Raw genomic sequence first — 20894 nt, forward strand, 5'->3', positions numbered from 1 at the left:
AGAAAAAAGTTCCACAGTCAGAGATGCAGCTATGCCATGGGTTCCCTCTTTATCTTCTTTTTAAGTCCCATAATCCACTGCAGCACAAGATAGGGCTTATCTGAACCCTGAACCGCAGGGCCCGAGACATCCCTACAAGAACGGCCAAGGAGCAGAAACCCATCAGGAACAGTCTTAACACGTGTAGCTTTGTGAACTGGGCATTCAAATCCAAGCAAGTCCATGTGATTCTTGTTATGTTCTTCCAGACCACAAATCACTACTGTAACACATCCTTGTTGTCAAAAAGACCCAGTTTCAACTTGAGAAGAAATAATGACTCAGTTGTCACTTGTCATGACAGATTAAGTAAAGACCAGTGAACATACACATTTTACTACAAGTTATTGTCTTATTCAGTTGTGGGTCTGTATTAATGGTTTCCCACTGAAATTGACATCTGTTTTTAACTTCTATTGGAGTAGAGATAAAAGTATTATTCTAAGGACTAAAGTAAAATACTATTGAAATCTACCGCTGTTAATGTTCACTAAAGACAAAAATAATAAAATAAACACCATCAATTTTTTAGACTTTCAGGGAATATTTTAATTGAGGTACTGTATTTAGGATTTTTTTTTTTTAATGGTAGAAATTTGAGGTTGGCATCTTCATATAAATAAATAGTGAGTCAACCTAAGCAGCTGTTACAAGACTTCTAATAAATGCTCCCAGAATTGATCCACTGTGGTCACATTGAGCAAATTGTTGCCTGAAAAACTGACTTCACGTATTTAAAACTTCAACTTAAGCAAAGGTGAAAATCCCATATTAATGTACCTGCAGTCGTATCTCAAACTTCAGTTGTTCATCGGTAACACAGGGATGTCTGAGAGTTAACACCCCCCCCACCCCTGCTACTATTGGCTGGTGGGTCTGGGACACTACAAATAGCTGCTGCTGATTTACTTCTGTTTCTTTGGCGAAGGGGTTGCTTCTCAGCTTATCAGCTGCCAGATGGACTATTTTCCAAACCCAATTATAGAAGTTGTTCCAATTAAACTGCAGAGAGAGTTGGGTGTGATAGAAGCACCGACGGACCGGCTTCATCCAGTCAGATAGTGGCCGCTGCATCCTGAGCGCCGTGCTTGTGTTACTTCACTGTCTGAACCACCAACCTGCTGACTAATCCCAGTGCTGTTACTATAACCAACAGGGTTTTATAGGCTCAATTAAGAATGTACTACCGTACATTCATACTGCTCAACATGCTTACGTTGAATCTGAAAAGAGTCTGCATTTTTTTTATTCCCTGAACTGCATTACTGAACTCCCCACAATGCATTGCATCTCTCCAGACTGTCTCATGGCGACTGAGGCAGACGATTCTTCCGCTCTCTGTGGTTTGGGTCGTGTGCTATTACATGATTAAACTGACATCTTTATTGTTTTACACGAGTGGTCAACCACAGGGATATGCAACTGGAAGATTTATGAAAATTAAATTTTATTTGAATTTGAGTTACTCCATTTACCTGTTAGCTTACAAACCCCCGTTCAATCACAAAGACCACTGAAGCCAAAACTGTAGATGACTTCAGGACTATTTCCATTCATCCATGCATGTCTCTCTGTGTTCACTCTGTTTAAGTTACATTTACATTTCAGTAAAATGCTGCTTCAGGTTTCAGCCATCACATGATGATAGAGATAAATCCTCCTCGTCCTCCTCCTGCAGGCTCTTCTCTCACACAATCTGCTCCTCATCCACACTAGGTAGAACATTTAGTGTTTTTATATCCATTTTTTTCCTCAAAATCATGTTAAACAAAATTGACACTTTGTGTAAAAATGTACAAGGTAACATAACTTTTATTAAAAAAAAAATCTTTAGCTGTTCCTGGGACATGGACATGGAAGTAGGTCAGTGAAGGTGTGATCCATGCGGTCATGTGACATGGATAAGGTGTATTATTGTATGACATAATCATTTGTTTAACAGGATGGTCATACTGATGGAATACTAGGAGTCAATGCTGTATCACAGAATATATGACCATAAAGTTGATGATGTACGTTAATTCAGACCTTAATATGCAGTCAGTACAACATGAGTACTACATGCAGACAGGCCGTCATACGTGTTAATGACAGTCAGAAGCTCCACCTCTCCTGTCACAGCGTTCTGCCAGCTGGAGACCAAATCTGAGACACAATAAATGCAGAAAACACATTGTTTTGTCCCATCAACCCCCCCTCCAAATGATTTGTTTTGTTCTTGCCAATCTCTCCTGCTATTATGGAGAAAGGAAAGGGAAGGTCGCAGATCAAAACGCTTGTTTGTGTGGCGACTTAATGTGATCTGCAGGGTGAAGGAGATAAAGGGAATGTCAGAGCGCTAACTGCTGCCTGCGACGCGTCTGCTGCCATTAGCCGTGTGGCTGTGGATCAGACGTGAGCTTGTATTCATTAACAAATATGTAAATGCTATTTGCTAGTCTTTGAGACATTATGTACTGATGCAAGATTAGCATAAAAAATAGCACTGAGCAACAGCATTGAGTTTTCACAATTAGCCTTTATAATGGAAGGATTTTTATGTAAAAATTAAATCAGTTTCATGTCTTTCATGAGCATGAAGTTTGCAGCCGTGCTCAAGATTTAGCAGATTTGCTTACTTATTATAATGTCGTTTGCATAAATATGTTTTTAAATACTTTAAATCCAAGAAGTTTGTTAAACTTACATTCCTTTGCTTTATGCTGTGTTTTGTTTTTCTTTACATATCAGTGGAACAACTTCAATTAAAATATCTACATCTGTTTTGGATGGAGAATAATGTGACTGTTTCTGCAGACGTTCACTGGCGCTCTGAAAGCACTGATCCTAAAGTTGAATATTTTGTGAACGATTTAACAAAGTGATTATTATTCCTTTGTATGTCGTTTCACATATTGTTGTAAATACATATGCAAATGGGTGTACTCCTCAGTAACAGTGTGAAAAATCATTGCATTAAAAATAATAGGAAAATTATGTGAACATACTTCGAGTCTGTTCCCAACTGTGGAAACATTTACTCAGGATTTGGACCTCCTAGACACGCCTTACACAGAGCTGCTGCTGATTGGATAATGGAACCTCAACTTACTTTATTCCTTAGCTATATTTTTACATGTATGTACTGAGTTCTTTAGTATTTATTATTTGATATTGACTGAAGCCAGAGAGGCCAGACAGATGGTTTGGACTTGTCAGCCAATAGAATGCGTGTACGGTATCACGTGACTTCCTCCTAAAAATCCGCGATGAGATGAAGTTGCGACCGTTGATGCACAAATGTGTGAGGGCGCACTGTATATATATTTAGATAGATGTCTAATATTACAGTGATACCTCTGTACTCGACCATAATCCGTTCTGAGGTGGTGGTTGAGCACCGATTTGTTCGACCACCGAAACCAATTTTCCCATAAGAAATAATGGAAAGTATTTTAATCCGTTCTTACCATTTAGAAAAATACCTAAAATATTATAAGAACGTGTATCTAAACAACAATGAAGACGTAAATGTGCACAAGAAGTACATGATAAAGATAAAGCATTTCAAACCATTTTGTATAATTTACTTTACGTTTTAGAGAGCGGTTGATGGCACTAGCGTCATCATGGAAGGGGAATCCCTTCCATGATGACGCTAGGTAACGCGCCTCCAGGGGTTTTCTCCCTTCTCTCTCTCTTCCGTGGAGGTGAATCTGGCTGGGCAGTAGCCTTCCTCTTTTCTTTAAGAAGGAACCTGTCCATTGTCAGTTGCTTCTGCTTCAACATAGTGGAAATGGCTCGTACACCACTTTCATATTTTGCTATAATTTCCGTACGTCTTTGCGTACGTAATTTGCGTACGTGTTACTCCGCTGGCGGTCTGAGTCGAACTGACGCTTACCCGCTGGCCGAGGAGCGCAGCCGAGGAGCGCGTTCGGGTCGACTCGGCTAGTCGAGTACCGAAAATCTGTTCGGGGTCCGATACATTTTCTACTCGAATTTTTTGGTCGAGCACCGATTTGGTCGAGTATAGAGGCGGTCGAGTACAGAGGTATCACTGTATATTATTACCAATATTATTAAGTTATATGTATTAAATTGCGTTGAACCGTTGTGATTCTACACATTTTATGAAGTTACAAAAACACGTTGTAGTTTATTTGTAACACGTTCTGAGTGCGATTCCCATTCCATAATGACTGATCCACCAATGAGAACCATGTAGAAGCAAGTTGTAGAAACGATAAACTTACATAAACACGTTTCTGTGTTTTGACCAGCTTAGGACGACACCACAAACACAACTTCAGAAGGATTCCTACAACATACTGTGTTTTCTGTCTTGTTTTAAACCAAATGTGTCAAATTAAACTACATGGAACTAATTAAAGCGTTCTAAATTTACCGTACCGGAGGCGGTCGATCCTCCTGGCTCTGCGTGTAGCGGTGTCTGGAAGGCAGCTGCCACTGGACGGGACAGAGGCAGACTGTAGTTATGGAATTGAATGCAGTGATTTATCTCAATAATGATTCGTTTTTGTGTGACAAGGCAATTTCACTGGCCAGAGGTGGTTTTTTTTTCCTTCCCTCTCTCTTCTCCCTCCTCTGGCTGATGGTTGTTTTCAAAGGGTGGCAGTGCTGATAGAATGGCCTCAGATTAGACTGGGAACAGGGGAGCAGGCTTTAGTAAACACACATGAGCAATACTTAAGTTTGGCTGTGTCAGCCGGTGGGCTGACTATAAAGAGGGGATGAATCAGAGACACTTTCCAACAGCAGAGGACCGCAGCAGTTTGGAGTTCATCCCTCTTTTCTTTTCTGAAGAGGTTTCTTTTAAGTTTATGGTCACAATAGCCATAAACTCTGCAGTCCTGCATGTTGTGCATACAGTATATATATATATATATATATATATATATATATATATATATATTTATTTATATATATATATATATATATATATATATATATATATATATATATACATTTATTACATATATATACACACACAGTACATATATGTAATAAATGTCCCTCTCACTCTTCTGGGGTGGTATCTGTGTGTCATCCTTAAGCTCCGGTCCTCTACCAGACCCCTGGGAGTCTGAGGGTTCTGTCAGTATCTTAGCTGTTCCTAGGACTGCACTCTTCTGGAATTAAGCTTCAGATGATGTTCCAGGAATCTGCTGGAGCCACTCTTCCAGTTTGGGGGTCACTGCCCCAAGTGCTCCTACTACCACGGGGACCACATTAACCTTAACCTTCCACATCTGTTCCAGCTGTTCTTTCAACCCTTTACACTCTCAATCTTTTCGTGTTCCTTCTTCCTGATGTTGGCGTCAGCTGGAATCTCCACATCTATCACCACTGCTCTCTTCTGCTCTTTGTCCATCACCACTATGTCCGGTTTGTTAGCCAGCAGCTGTTTGTCGGTCTGGAAGCTGAAGTCCCACAGGATCTTAGCCTTGTCGACCACCTTTGGTGGTATGTCCCATTGGGATTAGGGTACTTCTAGTCCATACCGGGTACAGATGTTCCTGTACACTATCACAGCTACTTGGTTGTGCCTTTGCATGTAGGCTGAGCTGGCGAGCATCTTACACCCTGCTACCACATGCTGGACTGTCTCTGGGGCTTCTTTACATAGCCTGCAGATCTACTGTGGTAGATATTGGCCTCTATTGCCCTTGTACTTAGGGCCTGTTCTTGTGCTGCCATGATCAGTGCCTCTGTGCTGTCTGTCAGTCCAGCTTTATTCAGCCATTGGTAGGTCTTCTTGATATCAGCCACTTCCTCTATCTGACGGTGGTACATGCCGTGTAGGGGCTTGTCCCTCCATGTTGTCTCCTCCTCCTCCTCTTCCTCCTCAGGTTTCTGCTGTCTAAGGCATTCACTGAGCAGTTCATCTGTTGGGGCCATCTTCCTGATGTACTCTTGGATTTTTGATGTCTCATCCTGGACAGTGGCCCTGATGCTCACTAGTCCTCGGCCTCCCTCTTTCCACTTAGTGTACAGCCTCAGGGTGTTGGACTTGGGGTGAAACCCTTCATGCATGGTGAGGAGCTTTCTAGTCTTGATATCTGTGGAGATTGTGGGTTTCGAAACATATATATATATATATATATATATATATATATAATATATATATATTATATATATATATATATATATATATATATATATATATATATATATATATATAATTATATGGAGAAAGAGAGAGTGAGTGGAATGGATGAGTGATAGATAATTAACCCTAGAGAACCCACGCCCAGTTATCCTTACAGGAACATGATGTGGGTTATAACACAGACCAAGTGGACCATATAGAACAGTGGTCCCCAACCCGCGGACCGCGAAATTTCAAAATAAACCTCATCAGTGCAGTCATTTGAATCGAGTTTTTAATGTAATTATGTTTCATAATTATTTCGTTTACAGAGACGAAATAGAGATGTTGATTATCAATTTATGAAAAAAAGTTTGTTTATTGTCTGTTGATGTCTACATTTTAAATAAAACCACTGCGGACGATTTATTATCAGACTACAGCTGTCCTGGCGTCATTAACGATTATCGAGCAAATGAAGACCAGTCCGTGAAAATATTGTCTTAGATGAAACCCGTCCGTCGAGATAAAGAGGTTGGAGATCGCTGATATAGAACACATTTCTGAAATTTTCTTTAGAACTATAAAACTCAGTTTTATTATTATTTACTATTATTTCATTACTGTTTTGGAGAAATCACTTTCTGTCACAGACACATGACGGTCACGTGGTCACGATACCAGGATGTTGAGTATACTACTGAACATCCTAAGCGACATGTTGAGTCGTTCAGGGACTTTGACTCCAACAGACATTCCTCTGTAGTAAATGAATCGTGTCTGAACATTTATAAATCCATTAACATGATGAAGTCACTTTAATCAAATGGAGTGTGTGGAATAAACAAGGAGCCTCCATTAGAGTTGGTATCGGAGAGCTTTGGACACCAGGTGGAGCAGATTGTCCAGGCTGGTGAAGGTCGGTCCTGACCTGACAGTCTGACCATTCAGTGTGAAGGACCAGCATGTCTGACTGACGTCATGTCGACCACTGATAGTCATGTGGCTATGATCAAATGAGCCTTTGGCCACTCTGAAATTTTTTGTCATCAACACACACACACACACACACACACACACACACACACACACACACACACACACACACACACACACACACACACACACACACACACACACACACACACACACATATAAAACTGCCTTTTTTTGACTCCAGACCAGGATGCCCTCTGGACGTGTTCCAGGCATGTCCATCTGGGAGGTCCTGAGGCTTAGGAGCACCTTGTGACCCCCCCAGAGGAGTTGAGGAAAGTTTTCTGGATAGATTAGAATCTGGGATTCCCTGTTCAAACTGCTGCCATTGCCACTCTGATCGGTATAGGTGGTTGAAAACGAACAAAAGGATGGACACCTTTCCTTATATCCAAACAAGACTCAGGTGCAGTGCCTATTTTAAAGTAGAGGTCCATTCCTGAAGATAAAACTATTTCATATTCTGGACAGTTTATTATTCAGCTTTCTCCAGCTCTTTATCCACGCCGTGAGAAAGGAACAGAGGAAGGGTTGAAATGTGATCCAACATATGTAATGATGACCTCGTCCTGGGTGCGGGGGTACATACCTCTGTCCCAAGGTTACCACCCATACCCATCCTAAACAAACCACAAAATAGAATTTACCACTGCAGATAAATATAATGTCATGCAATCCGCTTCAGCAAACCTAGAACAAAGTAAACATCTTTTTTTTTTTTTTTTGATGAATAATTTACAAGCTGAGAAATGTTGATTTGGTTAATGTGGACGGTGTTCATGTTCGTATTCAAACGAATCTAACAGAATGTTCTTCCACACACACGCTCAGATACAGTTCTGCCTCAGGTTGGACCTCACTTTTTGTGATAAACTCTGCTTTTGTGTCCCATATGTAGGCTTATTTCTGCTCAGTTGCCTGCTTCGGTTAAGCTAAGCTCTGTGTTGCTGATAATGACAGCTGTGAAAAGAGTGGGGGAGTGAATGGAAAGCAGTGGGGGTGGAGAGTGGCTGTGGATCCAGTCATTCTGCCCTGCTAGGCCCGTATTTACCATCCTTCTGTGTCCTGCGGTGTCACACAGGGGTTCACAAAGCTCTGCTTTAGTTGCACTCTGTTAACCAGCGTAAGGGTCTAATTTTCTCTGTGAGAGAACTGTCGCAATTCAAAACTGGCTTTTCCTGTGCAAAGAAAATCACTGTTAGCTGTAAAATTGATAAGATGAAGAAATGTTTGATTTTTACAGTGCATCCTATTTTCTAAGCAGGACAAAAAGACAGAGCACAATAACTGCTTTGTTACCAAAAAAAAAAAAAAAACAACACTCCAAGGGCCTGAACAGCTGCATGTACAATATTTTATTTAAATGTACCTATAGCCAATAAATAAATAAATAGAATTAAAAAACAAAAATAAACAGACAAAACAACAAAACAACTTCTCACCTGAATGGATAGACACGGCATTCATCAGTGATTAAAGGGGAAGAACAACAGACTCCATACATACACTTTGAATGCGTGTTGACTGTGTGTCCTTCTATGAAGTATATTGTCTGTAATGAATTATTTGTACATATGCTAATTGACATCATGTGATTTTTATGGAACATAACTCCGACTTGAGGTATCCAGACACATAATTACAGTAACACAACAGAACCTGTGTAATAATACAGTTAGCAAACCAACACATTTTAATATGTGGATGATTTGACAAATATCTTGAAAAGAACATCCATCCATCGATTCACCTCCTCATCCGCTGTCTCGGGTCGCGGGGGGCTATCCCAGCTGGCTGGGGCGTGAGGATCCACCTCAAAAATGGATTCCCCCCTCCAATGTGCCCTACCTTCTACCAAAATTCATTACAATGTGCTTGGAGTGCTCTGCATCACGTTTCATGACGGTTTGAGGCAGCTGTGGCTCAGTGATAAAGTGATGGTCTGCCATCAGATGGTCGATGATCCAATCCCAAACCCAGCAGTCCACCTGATGAAGAACCTGAAATTGCTCCCAGTAGCTGTTCCACTGGTATGTGTGTGTGTGTGTGTGTGTGTGTGTGTGTGTGTGTGTGTCACCAACACTGTATGAAAGATAAAGGTGTGTATTGTACAATACTTTGAGTAGCCAGACATGAAAAAGAACACTATAAGAAAAAGTCCAACTGTGAAGCTAAGCTAATGTCCACAGCTTCCACAGAGAGCGTCACAGGGGCCCCCCTGTGGACCCCAACAGGAGATTGATTTATCATCTCTAGCAGTGAACACATGACAACAGATAACCGCTCTGTTCAGCTTCACAACCATTAGACGTGTATGACTGGTGAACATTAGCATTAATCTAACGACTAAACGGCAGTGCTTCCACTGTGTACTGGCGCGCCCCCAAACACACGCAGAACCTCTGATAAGGGAACAGCTGGCTCTGCTGGTCCAGCAGTCATTCCAGCAGAGAGTCTGACAGTCACTGTTCCTGGCAGACTTTCTCCAGCGGCACCACAGCCAAGCCTGTCGCGTTCATTCAGAGAGGTTCTGGTCAGTCACTCACCCCCATGTCCCCCCACACACATCTCACATGTTTACCAACCAGTGCTGTTGCATTTTTAAAGTTTAAAGAGCAATATGGACCCATTCCCAACCCATTACAGTGTTTATTCCTCTGACGCCGGGGCAAACGCAGGGCAACCTCACCGTGTCTTTCAGTATCCACTGCAACAGAAAAAAGGATAAAGCTATTTTTTTTTCAATTTAATATATTTTTCGTGCACACAGACACACAGACACACAGACACACACAGACACACACACACACACACACACACACACACACACACACACACACACACACACACACACACACACACACACACACATAGACATGCAGTTAATGAAGAGAAACGATGGTGTAGTGCCCTATGAGCAGCTTGTGGAGTTTGATGCCTTGCTCCATGGCACCTTGGCACTGCGCAGGAGGGGGACTTGGGAATGTCCACCAATACTTTGACATCGGTGTGGTTTTGAACCAAGTACCTTTGGGTCTGTTAGAGAAATTCTTCCTGTTTCATGAGAGTTTCCAGTCATCTGAAGGTTCACAGACTGAGTGATGGATCAGATCTCTTCCATGCTGAAAATCATTTTGGTGTTTCAGACCTTTTGAAGCCCATCCCTACTACAGACTTACATATTACAGCACTCAAGCTTGACCACTTCCTGGAAATGGTCCTTTTTGGCTCAGAGACCCGCCCCTTACTGTAGGAATAACCTTCCAGATGAGGCTCTCATAAATACCTTTGTGTTCACTCTGCATCATTCCATTACTGGGTTATGTCATCAAGAGTGAGCAGGTAGAGGCAGACACAGACAAGATTAAGGCTGTCAGAGTGGTCAGTTCCTGCTTCACTAAGATGAGTTGTGCCAAATTTTATTGGAGGTTTACCAAGGAGTACAGCGCCATCCTGGCCATCTTGACTCGTTTCATCTCAGATGCTTTTTGCTATCTTCTCAAGAAGTGCTTCAAGTCAGACCTTTATTCTGGAGGGGGATGCCTCCGATATGGCTTTGGGTAGTTCTGTCCCAGCATGACAAATCCACCCAGAAACATCTTTTTTTTCCCCCTCAGAGACTCACTCTGACTGAGGACAACTACAACGTGGGGAACCGGGAGTTGCTGGCGGTTAAGCTAGCCCTGGTAGAGTGGAGGCATTGACTTGAAGAGGTGGTTCTTTTACTTCCTGATGTGGAGGGATTGCGAGAGTCTTGAGGACATTCAGTCAAGTGCCTTAATTCCCCAAAAAACAGTCGGCATTGTTCTTCAATTGATTCAATTTTACTATCAAATACAGTCCGGGCTCCGAAACCAGGCTCACTTTCTGCTGAGCCCTGACACCATCATGCCTGCCTTAATGCTCAGCATAATGCTCAGACACCCCCTGGCAATGGCCCACCTGACAAGATGCTGGTGCATCATGTATTCAGACTCTGTTGTCCTCAGACATTGTTTCGGATCCGTGTCCTCACTTCAAGTCGCAGGTCTGGGAAACTTTCAGTTCAGCTTTCAGAGCGTCGGTCAGGTTGTCATCCAGTTTTCATCCGTAGACCAATGAGCAGGACTGAGTTAACCAGAGCCCTGGACTCTGTAGTGATGGTGGCCCAGAACCCTATTTTCTGGAGTTCACATCTAGTCACACCGGCTGCCGACAGTCTTCTCTTGTTCTTATTTGTCTGTTTTCCCTCGTTACCTTCCTGGTTTAACCCTACGTGTCCTTCGCATCTGTGGAACAGCCCAATTCCTCTTCTGCAGCCTCCCTAGATCCATTCCTACCCTGGCTCGCTGGTCCCAGCTGTCCACCTCCTGCCTCCATTCCCTCACGCCTCGGTTCCTCTGCCTTCCCCAGTCCCCGATGGCCTGGATCCCCTTCTTGATTCCTGCTTCCTCCTCCACCTCCCCCCTTTGCATTTACCCCTGTAGATAAACCTGTGTCCTTTCCTCAGCTCTGAGCCTGTGTTTGGCCCTCTTTCCTCTCACTGATTATGACACTGAATTCAGCATGTAAACCATTTAGAGGGTAGTTTGGTCAGTGTTGCATGCCAAAGTCATTTTGTTAATAGTGTTTTCCATTTAGCTTAGTTGCAAAACATATGTACGTTAAATATATTTGACTGCAGTCCTGGCTGCTCTTAAGTCACTGACTGTCAATGACATCAGTTATGTTTTTCAAAGCACGGGGGAGGGGGGGGGTTAATTAATATCAATATCTTACTTCAACAGCAATGTAGTGGATGAGAGATCTTCATATTTTATATGTAAAGAAGACAGGGGGGGGACAAGAGAGACAATAGCAAAACTTTGGAAGTTACAAATTCAGGCAGCTCACAGAAGGTATCGTGGTTCATGGAGAAAGAGTCGCTGTTATCAGACGATGTGACTGAGATGAATGAGCGGACGAACGGACGGAGCTGCGAATCACATCCCCTTCAGTGCAACCCCTGGAATCCATAGAGCTGCCATTGAGCTCTAGATTCAGCATGGCTGTGATAGCAGAAAAAAAATCATGTTTTGTCAAAATGTTGAACATAGTTACATAATTGTAAAATTGTTATTTTACCCTGAAAAGACATTTCTAAGTGTAGGTTTCTGTTGTTTTACAGGACAAACCACTGCTCACTTGTTTCAGTGTTAATAGAGTAGAGAAGTGGCGGCACGGTGGTGCAGTGGGTGGCGCTGTCGCCGCACAACACGACGGGTACGGGTTCGAGTCCCGCTCTGTGCGGAGTTTGCATGTTCTCCCCGTGTCGGGGGGGGGGTGTTCTCCCCGGGTTCTCCAGCTTCCTCCCTCCTCCAAAAACGTTCACTTCAGGTTAATTGGCCGTTCCCAAATTGCCCGTAGGAGCATATGTGTGTGTGTGTGTGTGTGTGTGTGTGTGTGTGTGTGTGTGTGTGTGTGTGTGTGTGTGTGTGTGTGTGTGTGTGTGTGTGTGTGTGTGGTTGTCTGTGCGTAGCTCCGCGGCACACTGGCGTCGTGCCCGGAGTGTCCCCCGCCTCATGCCCTATGCCAGCTGGGATAGGCTCCAGCTCCCCGTGACCACAGCACTTTAAGTACACAAAACACAGAAAAAGCACACAGAGAGCACCAGCACATTGAAGGTAGTACAACACCAAATAGAAAGAATAATAAATAACCCATCAAGAATATACAAATAGAAAGGCCTGAGTAGGCATAGGAATAAAAAAGCATAAATGAACAGGCCTAGATAGGTATAGTAGAGTATTTTTTGATTTATTTTCAGTAAAGCAAAATAAAAAAAAACAATCAGTATCAAAGTTTGCCTGAAAATTTTTTTTTTTTTTCAAAAAAAAGCTTTTCTCAATTTTCTGTTCAAAAACTGATGTTTTTGTTGAGACCAGTGCATGTTCTAATGCCAGTGACTACAGAACAGAAAAAAAATGGAAATAAACTCTTTTTCTTGATGAAATAAGAGTCCAGTCTTTCTTTTGGTCGTTTCCATGTTTGTTATAGAACGTGATATTCTGTGGCTCATGAAAGGTTGGTCAAAGTGCTCTAACATGATTGTGTGCAGATCTCTATCCATCCGTTTTCTATTGTGACTTTATCCGCTGTCGCAGGATCTCTGCTCTGAACAGCAGTGAATCAGTTACAGGTAATTCTTTATCCTACTTCATTCATTGGTTCCAGGAGACAGGAGCCTCTTCTCTTCAGGCTAAAACTGTATAGTATTTTCAATGAATAACAATATCTTTTAAGCCTACAAAGAAATTATATTTTTTAATGTAGTACAGAAAAATGTATAAATACAAAATGTATTTATTTAAATTTATAAATACAATTTGGCTTTCCATACATCGTGAATGTTTCATTTAAATGAATGATAAAAGCCTTTTTAAGGTTATAAAACAAATGCAGGAATATGATTATTTTTACAAAACTAAAAAAAAACATTTTTTAAAAATATGCCAATATATACACTAAATTGTGTGGTTTATGTCACGGACGTAAATAGTGGTGAATAATCAACAGGGCTGCTGTTGTTGAATGCACTCAAAAAAACTGGTCAAGAGTTCCTTGAAGTGTTTTCTTTGTATTCCAACATTTGTCACTGACAGATGTAAAGTTGATTGAAATGATGTAAACTTAATTTTGTTTTTTCTGTGTATTTTTGTTGTTTTGAAAGCCGACGTCCAATCGAGAACGAAACAGTGTGAGCTGAGGTGTACGTATATTTTATTTCCTGCCAAAATCCTCTTCTTCTATTTCATCCTTCTAACTCGCCCCGATTTCTGAGCCTCTACATCTGTCCTAAAATATCCATTCTTACAAATTATAGCTTACAATCTTTTCTGAGGCTGTTTAAGGATGTAGATAATTTTGTGGCACTGAGAGTTTTGTATTTATGGTTGAAGGAACACACTGTTCAATTCAGTTCTTTTTTTTTTTTTCAATGAACATGTCCTGTTGTGAGTTGCTCAACAGGGTGATTAAGAGAATTAGTTCAAATGTTTGTGTGCATGCACATGAATGTGTGTGTAAAGCAGATAGAGGCGGTGTGTGTCCACACATCAGAGGACCGTGAGGTGCAGTCACTGGGCTGGAAGTCAAAGCAGAGACAAGATTGTTTATGGACTGCCAAAAGTAATTAATCTCCCTTCTCAATGAAAATTAATCGGATTAAATGTCCTCATAGTCCAGTGAGTCTGTCTGACTATAATGTGTGGACACTGAATCTCTAGCTGTTCATCTGTACCGCCTCCAACCCAGAACGCCAGTCCGACAGGCCAGAGTCACTGGCTCCACCACAACAACGGAGTCTGGAGTCCGAACTCCTGCTCCTGCTCGTATGGATGCTAATGTGTCACTGGGGGGATGGGGGGGTGCATCGGCCACGTGAACAGTATGATGGGCTGACCCCTGATGCAGATGATTGATTGCTGAGAGTCAGCTGATTCGAGTTTCATCCGTGTCTTTCCAGCCATGCGCCAAGCGAATGTTCACATGATGAATTGACCGTCATGACAGAATTCAGACAATTATGTCCAAATGCTGCCAAAACCCCATAATTATGACAATTATAGGGTTAAAATGTGATTTACGTATGGCGTCATCAAAGTCAAATCCACAAGACAAAATGCATTGTTCTAATAATGAAGTTGTTTTTCTTACTGTAAAGTCACTGAATCTCTAACTTTTTTTTTTTTTGCTCCTTTTTCCTATTGATCTTAGATACCCATATACTCATACTTTAATTCTGGTGTCTGGAGTAAAACTATGGCAAAATAAAATAATTTAAATAAAATTTTACCTATAAATGCAATCATAAATGTAGCAAATATTAATTATATTAAATATGCAAAATAAAATAGAGTACTACTAGGATCTAATATACTTGACACTGTTTTATTACCAAAGACTCTGGAGCACTCCAGCCAATGATTTGTGTGTCTGAGGTGGGTTTTATTTTTTTCTGAAGGGTACAGATGATGCGGGAGATTTTATTGGAAATGAGTGACAACCATTGAGCCTCATGATGCCACGTGAACAGGGATATAGTTAATATGCTGCCAAGTCCAAACAATTCTTCATCAACCCCCATCCGACCATCATTCAGGCAGAAATAAAGGGTAGCAGAAATTCTAGTCACACCACTACATCCCATAACCACCATGGGCACATGGTACACCTCTGGTTGTGTTCCAGTTAGCTGATAGGACCTCTACTTAGGACGGTGTAGCTGTGGACACACTGGAGGTTTTTGACATCTCCCTCACGTGTTTGTTATTCACAGTTTCTGGAACTGAGTGCACGTTTTGTTCTTGATACGAACTCTAAACGCAGTAAAAACAGTTGGTGTCACACAGTTCCCATGTGTTCTGTCCTAATCAGAGAGAATTGTCAGAGGCTGAAGGAGTGCAGGGTTTGTGGCAGCAGTGTCTATGCCCACCGAATACATGTAGATGGTTTGTAGACTCTTGTTGCTTCTCAGATACATATGTGGCTCTACAGCCTCTGATTGCCCCTCTAGCTTTACCAGTTAGCGCGATCAGCGCAACCCAATTCCCATCTAATCCACATCAATTCATATATATATATATATATATATATATATATATATATATATATATATATATAATGTACACATATATGTGCCAGCAACCAGAGGACCTTCTCCACTCACCACTGAAGGGACACAACGCTGCTGTCCTTCCTTAAATATGTGGACTCTCTCAGCTTCAACCAGCAGCGCGCTTCAGGACAGAAAGGCAGCGCCACGGGGTAGACCCGACCTCAGGTGGCCAGGGATGCTGGGGGTCTCACCTGATTGGTCAGAACTCGTGTCACAGCCCTCATCACCCGCACACTATGCTGCCAACCAATCACCACTGCTTCCTAAGGCCGCGATCCACCCACACCGCAGCTCTGTGATGGAACTGGAGACTTCAGCTAAAAATGAGTGAATGTGCAAAATCACAACCATTTTCTCAGATAGCTGCAGTCTCACCGGTTCTTAGTAAAATGATTAAAGATATTATTTTAATTTTTTAATTTTTATTTTTTATATTTGTTGTCGAATGTCTAAAGGGCCTGATTTGGTCCCTTTAGATCTTTACCTTGAATATCTTCATCAGTTAACTCAAAGGTAGCAGTTGGGAAGTCAAGACTTCTATCAGTCAAGATGTTCTACCAGTCTGTGGTCGCCAGCATCCTATGGTACGCTGTGGTGTGTTGGAGACTAAGGTGGATCTCTCCAGGATGGAGAAGCTGATCAGGAGACCAGCTCGGTGGTCGGGATGAAGCTGGACTCTCTGGCAATGGTGGCAGAGAAGAGAACCTTGGACAAACTGCTGGACATCATGGACAATGTCAGCCACCCTCTGCACACCGTTACCAACAACCAGAGGAGCCTGAGAAGCCTGAGGACCAACATGCAGGACCAGCAGACTGAAGGATCCTTCATCCCCTGAGCATCAAACTGCTCGACTCCTGCAATTCACGCCATTATAAACACTTAATACTATTTTGCATATCATATCCATTTATACATATTTATGGTTCTTTTGTTTTTATATTTTATGGTGTGTCCTCTTTTTAAATCTTGAAAGGTGTCACGTACTTGGTTTTGTGTGCTTGCTGTGCTGTGTGGTGTAACGGAGATGACAATTTCCCTGGTGGAACCTACTGAAGTTACCACCATACTTACCTGAGTCTACTGAAAATGCTGTTATTGGTATAAAATAGACGATTAGCTGGTGTAAAACACCTATTACCTGCCTCTCCCTAGTAATGTTACCTAAAAACGCTGAATAGAACTGAATCAAGTAGCTCAACTTATATGAATTCAATGTCATCATGAAAGCACTGGGAGTGCAGTTATTGTTGACTTCTTTGTTTTTTGGTGTTTTTTTCCATCCATAGTGTTCCTGCAGCTGACCTGATTCCCCACCCCCCCAGCAACCAGACATGTCCTACGGGTCCATCGATGGAGGAACCTTTGGGGGTCGTAACCCCTTTGGAGGTCCTCTGAGGCAGGGTTACCAGCCAGTAGGTGAGAACCAGTATGGATCATTTTCATGATTGTAGGGTGATGTTTTTTCATGTCGTATGTTAAAGGTCACACCCACGATGTAATCAGTGAGGATTTCTAGTCATCATTTATTATTCATTAAGAAATTAATCATTCAAGCAATCAACATTGCACATATGCAAAGAAAAATACATATGTGATGATGAGAAACGTGCACAGAGAAGCTGCACTGCTATATGATCACAAACTCTCCATCCCCCTTCATTCTAAACAATGGCCTACAGTATACATATCAATCTACTGTGTGTGTGTGTGTGTGTGTGTGTGTGTGTGTGTGTGTGTGTGTGTGTGTGTGTGTGTGTGTGTAGTTCTGCAGAGGTCATAGATTTTCACGAGGGTTAAGCGGTGTGAAATGCAGCTTCATTGGATTTGATCCTCTTGCTGCTTCCATTAGCTTCGTAATAGGAAAGTACCAGGATAGAGCCCTCGAGGTAAAACCTGTTCCCGGCCAAGTCAGAGGTGTGTGTGTGTGTGTGTGTGTGTGTGTGTGTGTGTGTGTGTGTGTGTGTGTGTGTGTGAGTGTGAGTGAGATGGACTCGCCACACACAGATCTAGAGATGAATGGAAAACAGGGACACTGAGCCAATATTATGGAAAGAGCAAGGCATATTTTTCATTAATAGTTTATCTCCAGCAAATAGAAAATGAGACTTTCTATTTCATGTTGTTTTACACTCAACAAATCCAGATCACATCAGCTATAATCCCACATGCTGATTACCACATGACAAAACAGCCAATTTATTTCAACAGTTTTATTTCAAAGCCTTTGAATTGATGAATTGTCAACATGAGAACTTTTTTTTATGATTTCTTTGGCCATGACGTCCTGTCTGTTGGTGCAGGCCTTCAGACACACTATAACCATTACATCATTGGCTCATGCTGACAACGTAATAGCAAATCTTTATACAGCTAGTGGTGGATTTGTGTTTCTGTCCATCTAGCAAAATGCGGCCATTTCTATTTTATTTTCGTTGCTTTGATAACGGCAACCTTTTCCTGACAACCAAAGACAAAAACGCTCTAAAGACAAAATTTCTATTTTTTATTCCCCACTGAAAAACAACAACAACAAAAAAACAAGCAGACCACAAATCATGATGTAAATATATGAGAATAAACTCTAATGTGGTGGTAGAGCTTCACACAAATAAATATAATTATAAATATAATGAGTAGATGAAGTTGTGCGTGAGGATTAGAATAATTTATGCTCAGTCTCAAAGTAAAATGGTTAAAGCATGACCAATGTCACTGAAAGATTCTAATCTGCTGTCAGGTTTAAATCCCCACTGACTGGGAGTTGATCAGTGAGTTATAGCCTACAGCTCCAGTGATTAGAATTGTTTCCAATTAACTTCTCGTGATTTTTGAGTGGCTTTCCAAGCGGCGGCTCTGCCCCCCGTGTGGAGACCCAGGGGTTCTGAGCTGATTTAGTCTCATGGCTGATAATGTTGACAAGCCTTCAGACTCCAGTGGAGTCAGTCAGACATGATGTAGAGATTATTTCTCTTCTCTGTTTAAGGACACTTAGATCCGTTTGTCACTGAGATGTCTGTCCCATCGTGTAAAGCTGAGATTTAATGGCTACTTATGAGTAAAGAATGACTTTTTACTGACTCTATTTTAAGTGCATTCATTCATGTGTGAGTTGGAGCGGTTTTGTGATGCGCTGTACCGTTGTGTTGCTGTCACGGTGACAGTGTGTATGGAAACAAACTGAGCTCTTCTTCACTCTAAGGGTATAAAATTGCAATATGATATGTATAGTTACATATTTAATGCCCATATACCTTAAACTGGGGCAGCGCAGTGGTACAGCAGATATCACTGTTTCCTCACAGCAAGAAGGTCCTCGGTTCAATTCCACTTGGGTGGCTGTGAAGAACTGGCAAATCGTCTAGGGTGCACCCCCACCCCCCTTCCACCCAGCTGACTATGACCTGTGATCACAGGTTACACACATGTAGGCCTACCGTGTTTTACAGATTTGAAGATGGAAGTCAGTGGAGTGTGTTCCTGAAACAAATCCCATTGCGATGGATCCCATTCATTAACACCAACCACATATGTGGCTGACATTATTTATGAAGATCCAAACAGTATTCCCTGACACATTTTACAATTGTTAAATGTCAGAGAGTTCAAATCAATTATAAGAAAATCTTCCTTCCATAGAAACCAGCTGACAACCAACCACATGAGAACGTATAACCTCCCAGATGGGGGTTAAAGGTCAGTTCCGTATAGAGGTATATAAGTAAAAATGTCTAAATGTAAATTTCTATACATTTACTTTCAGAGAAAAAAAAGTTTTGACTTAAAATCATATTCATGAAGTAAATCAAACCACCAGTGAAATGATGTCATGTGAGAACATACAGGCACCTGACATTCACTGGGGGAACAGCCAATCCGCCCCAAATGAACTGGTCTTACCTTTCTGCTGTGCATTCATAACAGACTGAACCCAGTGGTTGTTCCCACCAGTCAAGTTTGACACTGGAGGGGAGAAGCTGGCAGAAGTAATTATGCTGCGATTCAGATACATGGACACAGATAATGGGGGAGGAAGGGGAGTCGTGTCAGTGAGAGAGAAACAAACATCCCATGAGCACCAGCATACTGTACGCGTACGCCGTGGGAAACGTCTGCGTCAGTCTGACAGTTAGCTTGTCTCTGTTGTGGGGAGACAGATGGAAGACTCAGCTAGCAGGAAGACTATCTTTGATCACGGCGAAGCGGCGGTGCTTTCCTAGTGGTGGTGGTTGGGGAGCCGGTTGGAGCGGGAGGCTGTCAGATTTGCCGTCTGTTGCGCGAGCTGATCTGAAGGGGAGCTCAGGAAATGATCAAAGCCCAGGTTAAGTCTCTAATAGAGTTGTTCTGTAGGCTAATCTCTCTCCTCCCTCTCCAAAGCTCTCAACCCTCCCCCCAATGCGCTTGGAGAGGAGGTCTGTCAGATCCACAAGTCACAAGTCTCACTCAGAATGACAGGACACTGCAGCTTACACACACACATGCACACGCACACGCACACGCACACACACACACACACACACACACACACACACACACACACACACACACACACACACACACACACACACACACACACACACACACACACACACTCCAGACATATGAAGGTAGAAGCGTGTAGAAAGCTCACAGTAACAACAGAATGTGACGCGGTTACCTGATGCGTGTGTCGTATGCCTCCTCAGAGGAAGTTGTGTTTTGCTCATGTCAGTTCTTTCTTCTTGTTGGTTGGTTTGTCAGCAGGATCATGTGCAAAAGCTGCTGTTTGGGTGAAACAAATAATAATCCATGGGGTGTGATTCAGACAAGTAAACGCTGTAGTTTCTCTAATAATATGCTGATAGATATGATACAAACTATAAGTTTGGGTGTGTTTGGTTTGTGTTGATGGATGCAGGTGGACCTGAGGTCTGAGCTGGTCTGAGTCTGGTCCAGGTGGACTGAATCCGTACCGCAGTGCATCTCAGCGCCAAACCACATATTCAGTTTAGTCCCCTCACGTGAATCTAAATGGCGCCTAAAATCATTGGGATTTAATGACACGACACATGACAGTCCATAAGAGGAAATCACAGCCGGTTCCAGCCAGGCTCTGGCCCTTCGTCGTCATCAGTTATAATGCCATAAAGTGAT

At 42.1% G+C, this 20894-nt stretch overlaps 1 protein-coding gene across 3 annotated transcripts in view; it reads left to right on the forward strand.

The window, feature by feature from the left end:
* Nucleotides 1-20894, forward strand: part of tsnare1 (T-SNARE Domain Containing 1) — a 157804-nt gene that overhangs the window by 20384 nt on the left and 116526 nt on the right. For all 3 annotated transcript variants that reach the window (XM_068324314.1, XM_068324312.1, XM_068324313.1), the window contains exon 2: nt 17051-17180. In XM_068324314.1, the coding sequence (XP_068180415.1) occupies nt 17096-17180 (85 nt within the window). In that variant the 5' untranslated portion in view covers nt 17051-17095. The remainder of the gene's footprint in view (nt 1-17050; nt 17181-20894) is intronic.

Source organism: Antennarius striatus, chromosome 9, assembly GCF_040054535.1.
Source record: "Antennarius striatus isolate MH-2024 chromosome 9, ASM4005453v1, whole genome shotgun sequence".
Classification (NCBI taxonomy): Eukaryota; Metazoa; Chordata; class Actinopteri; order Lophiiformes; family Antennariidae; genus Antennarius; species Antennarius striatus.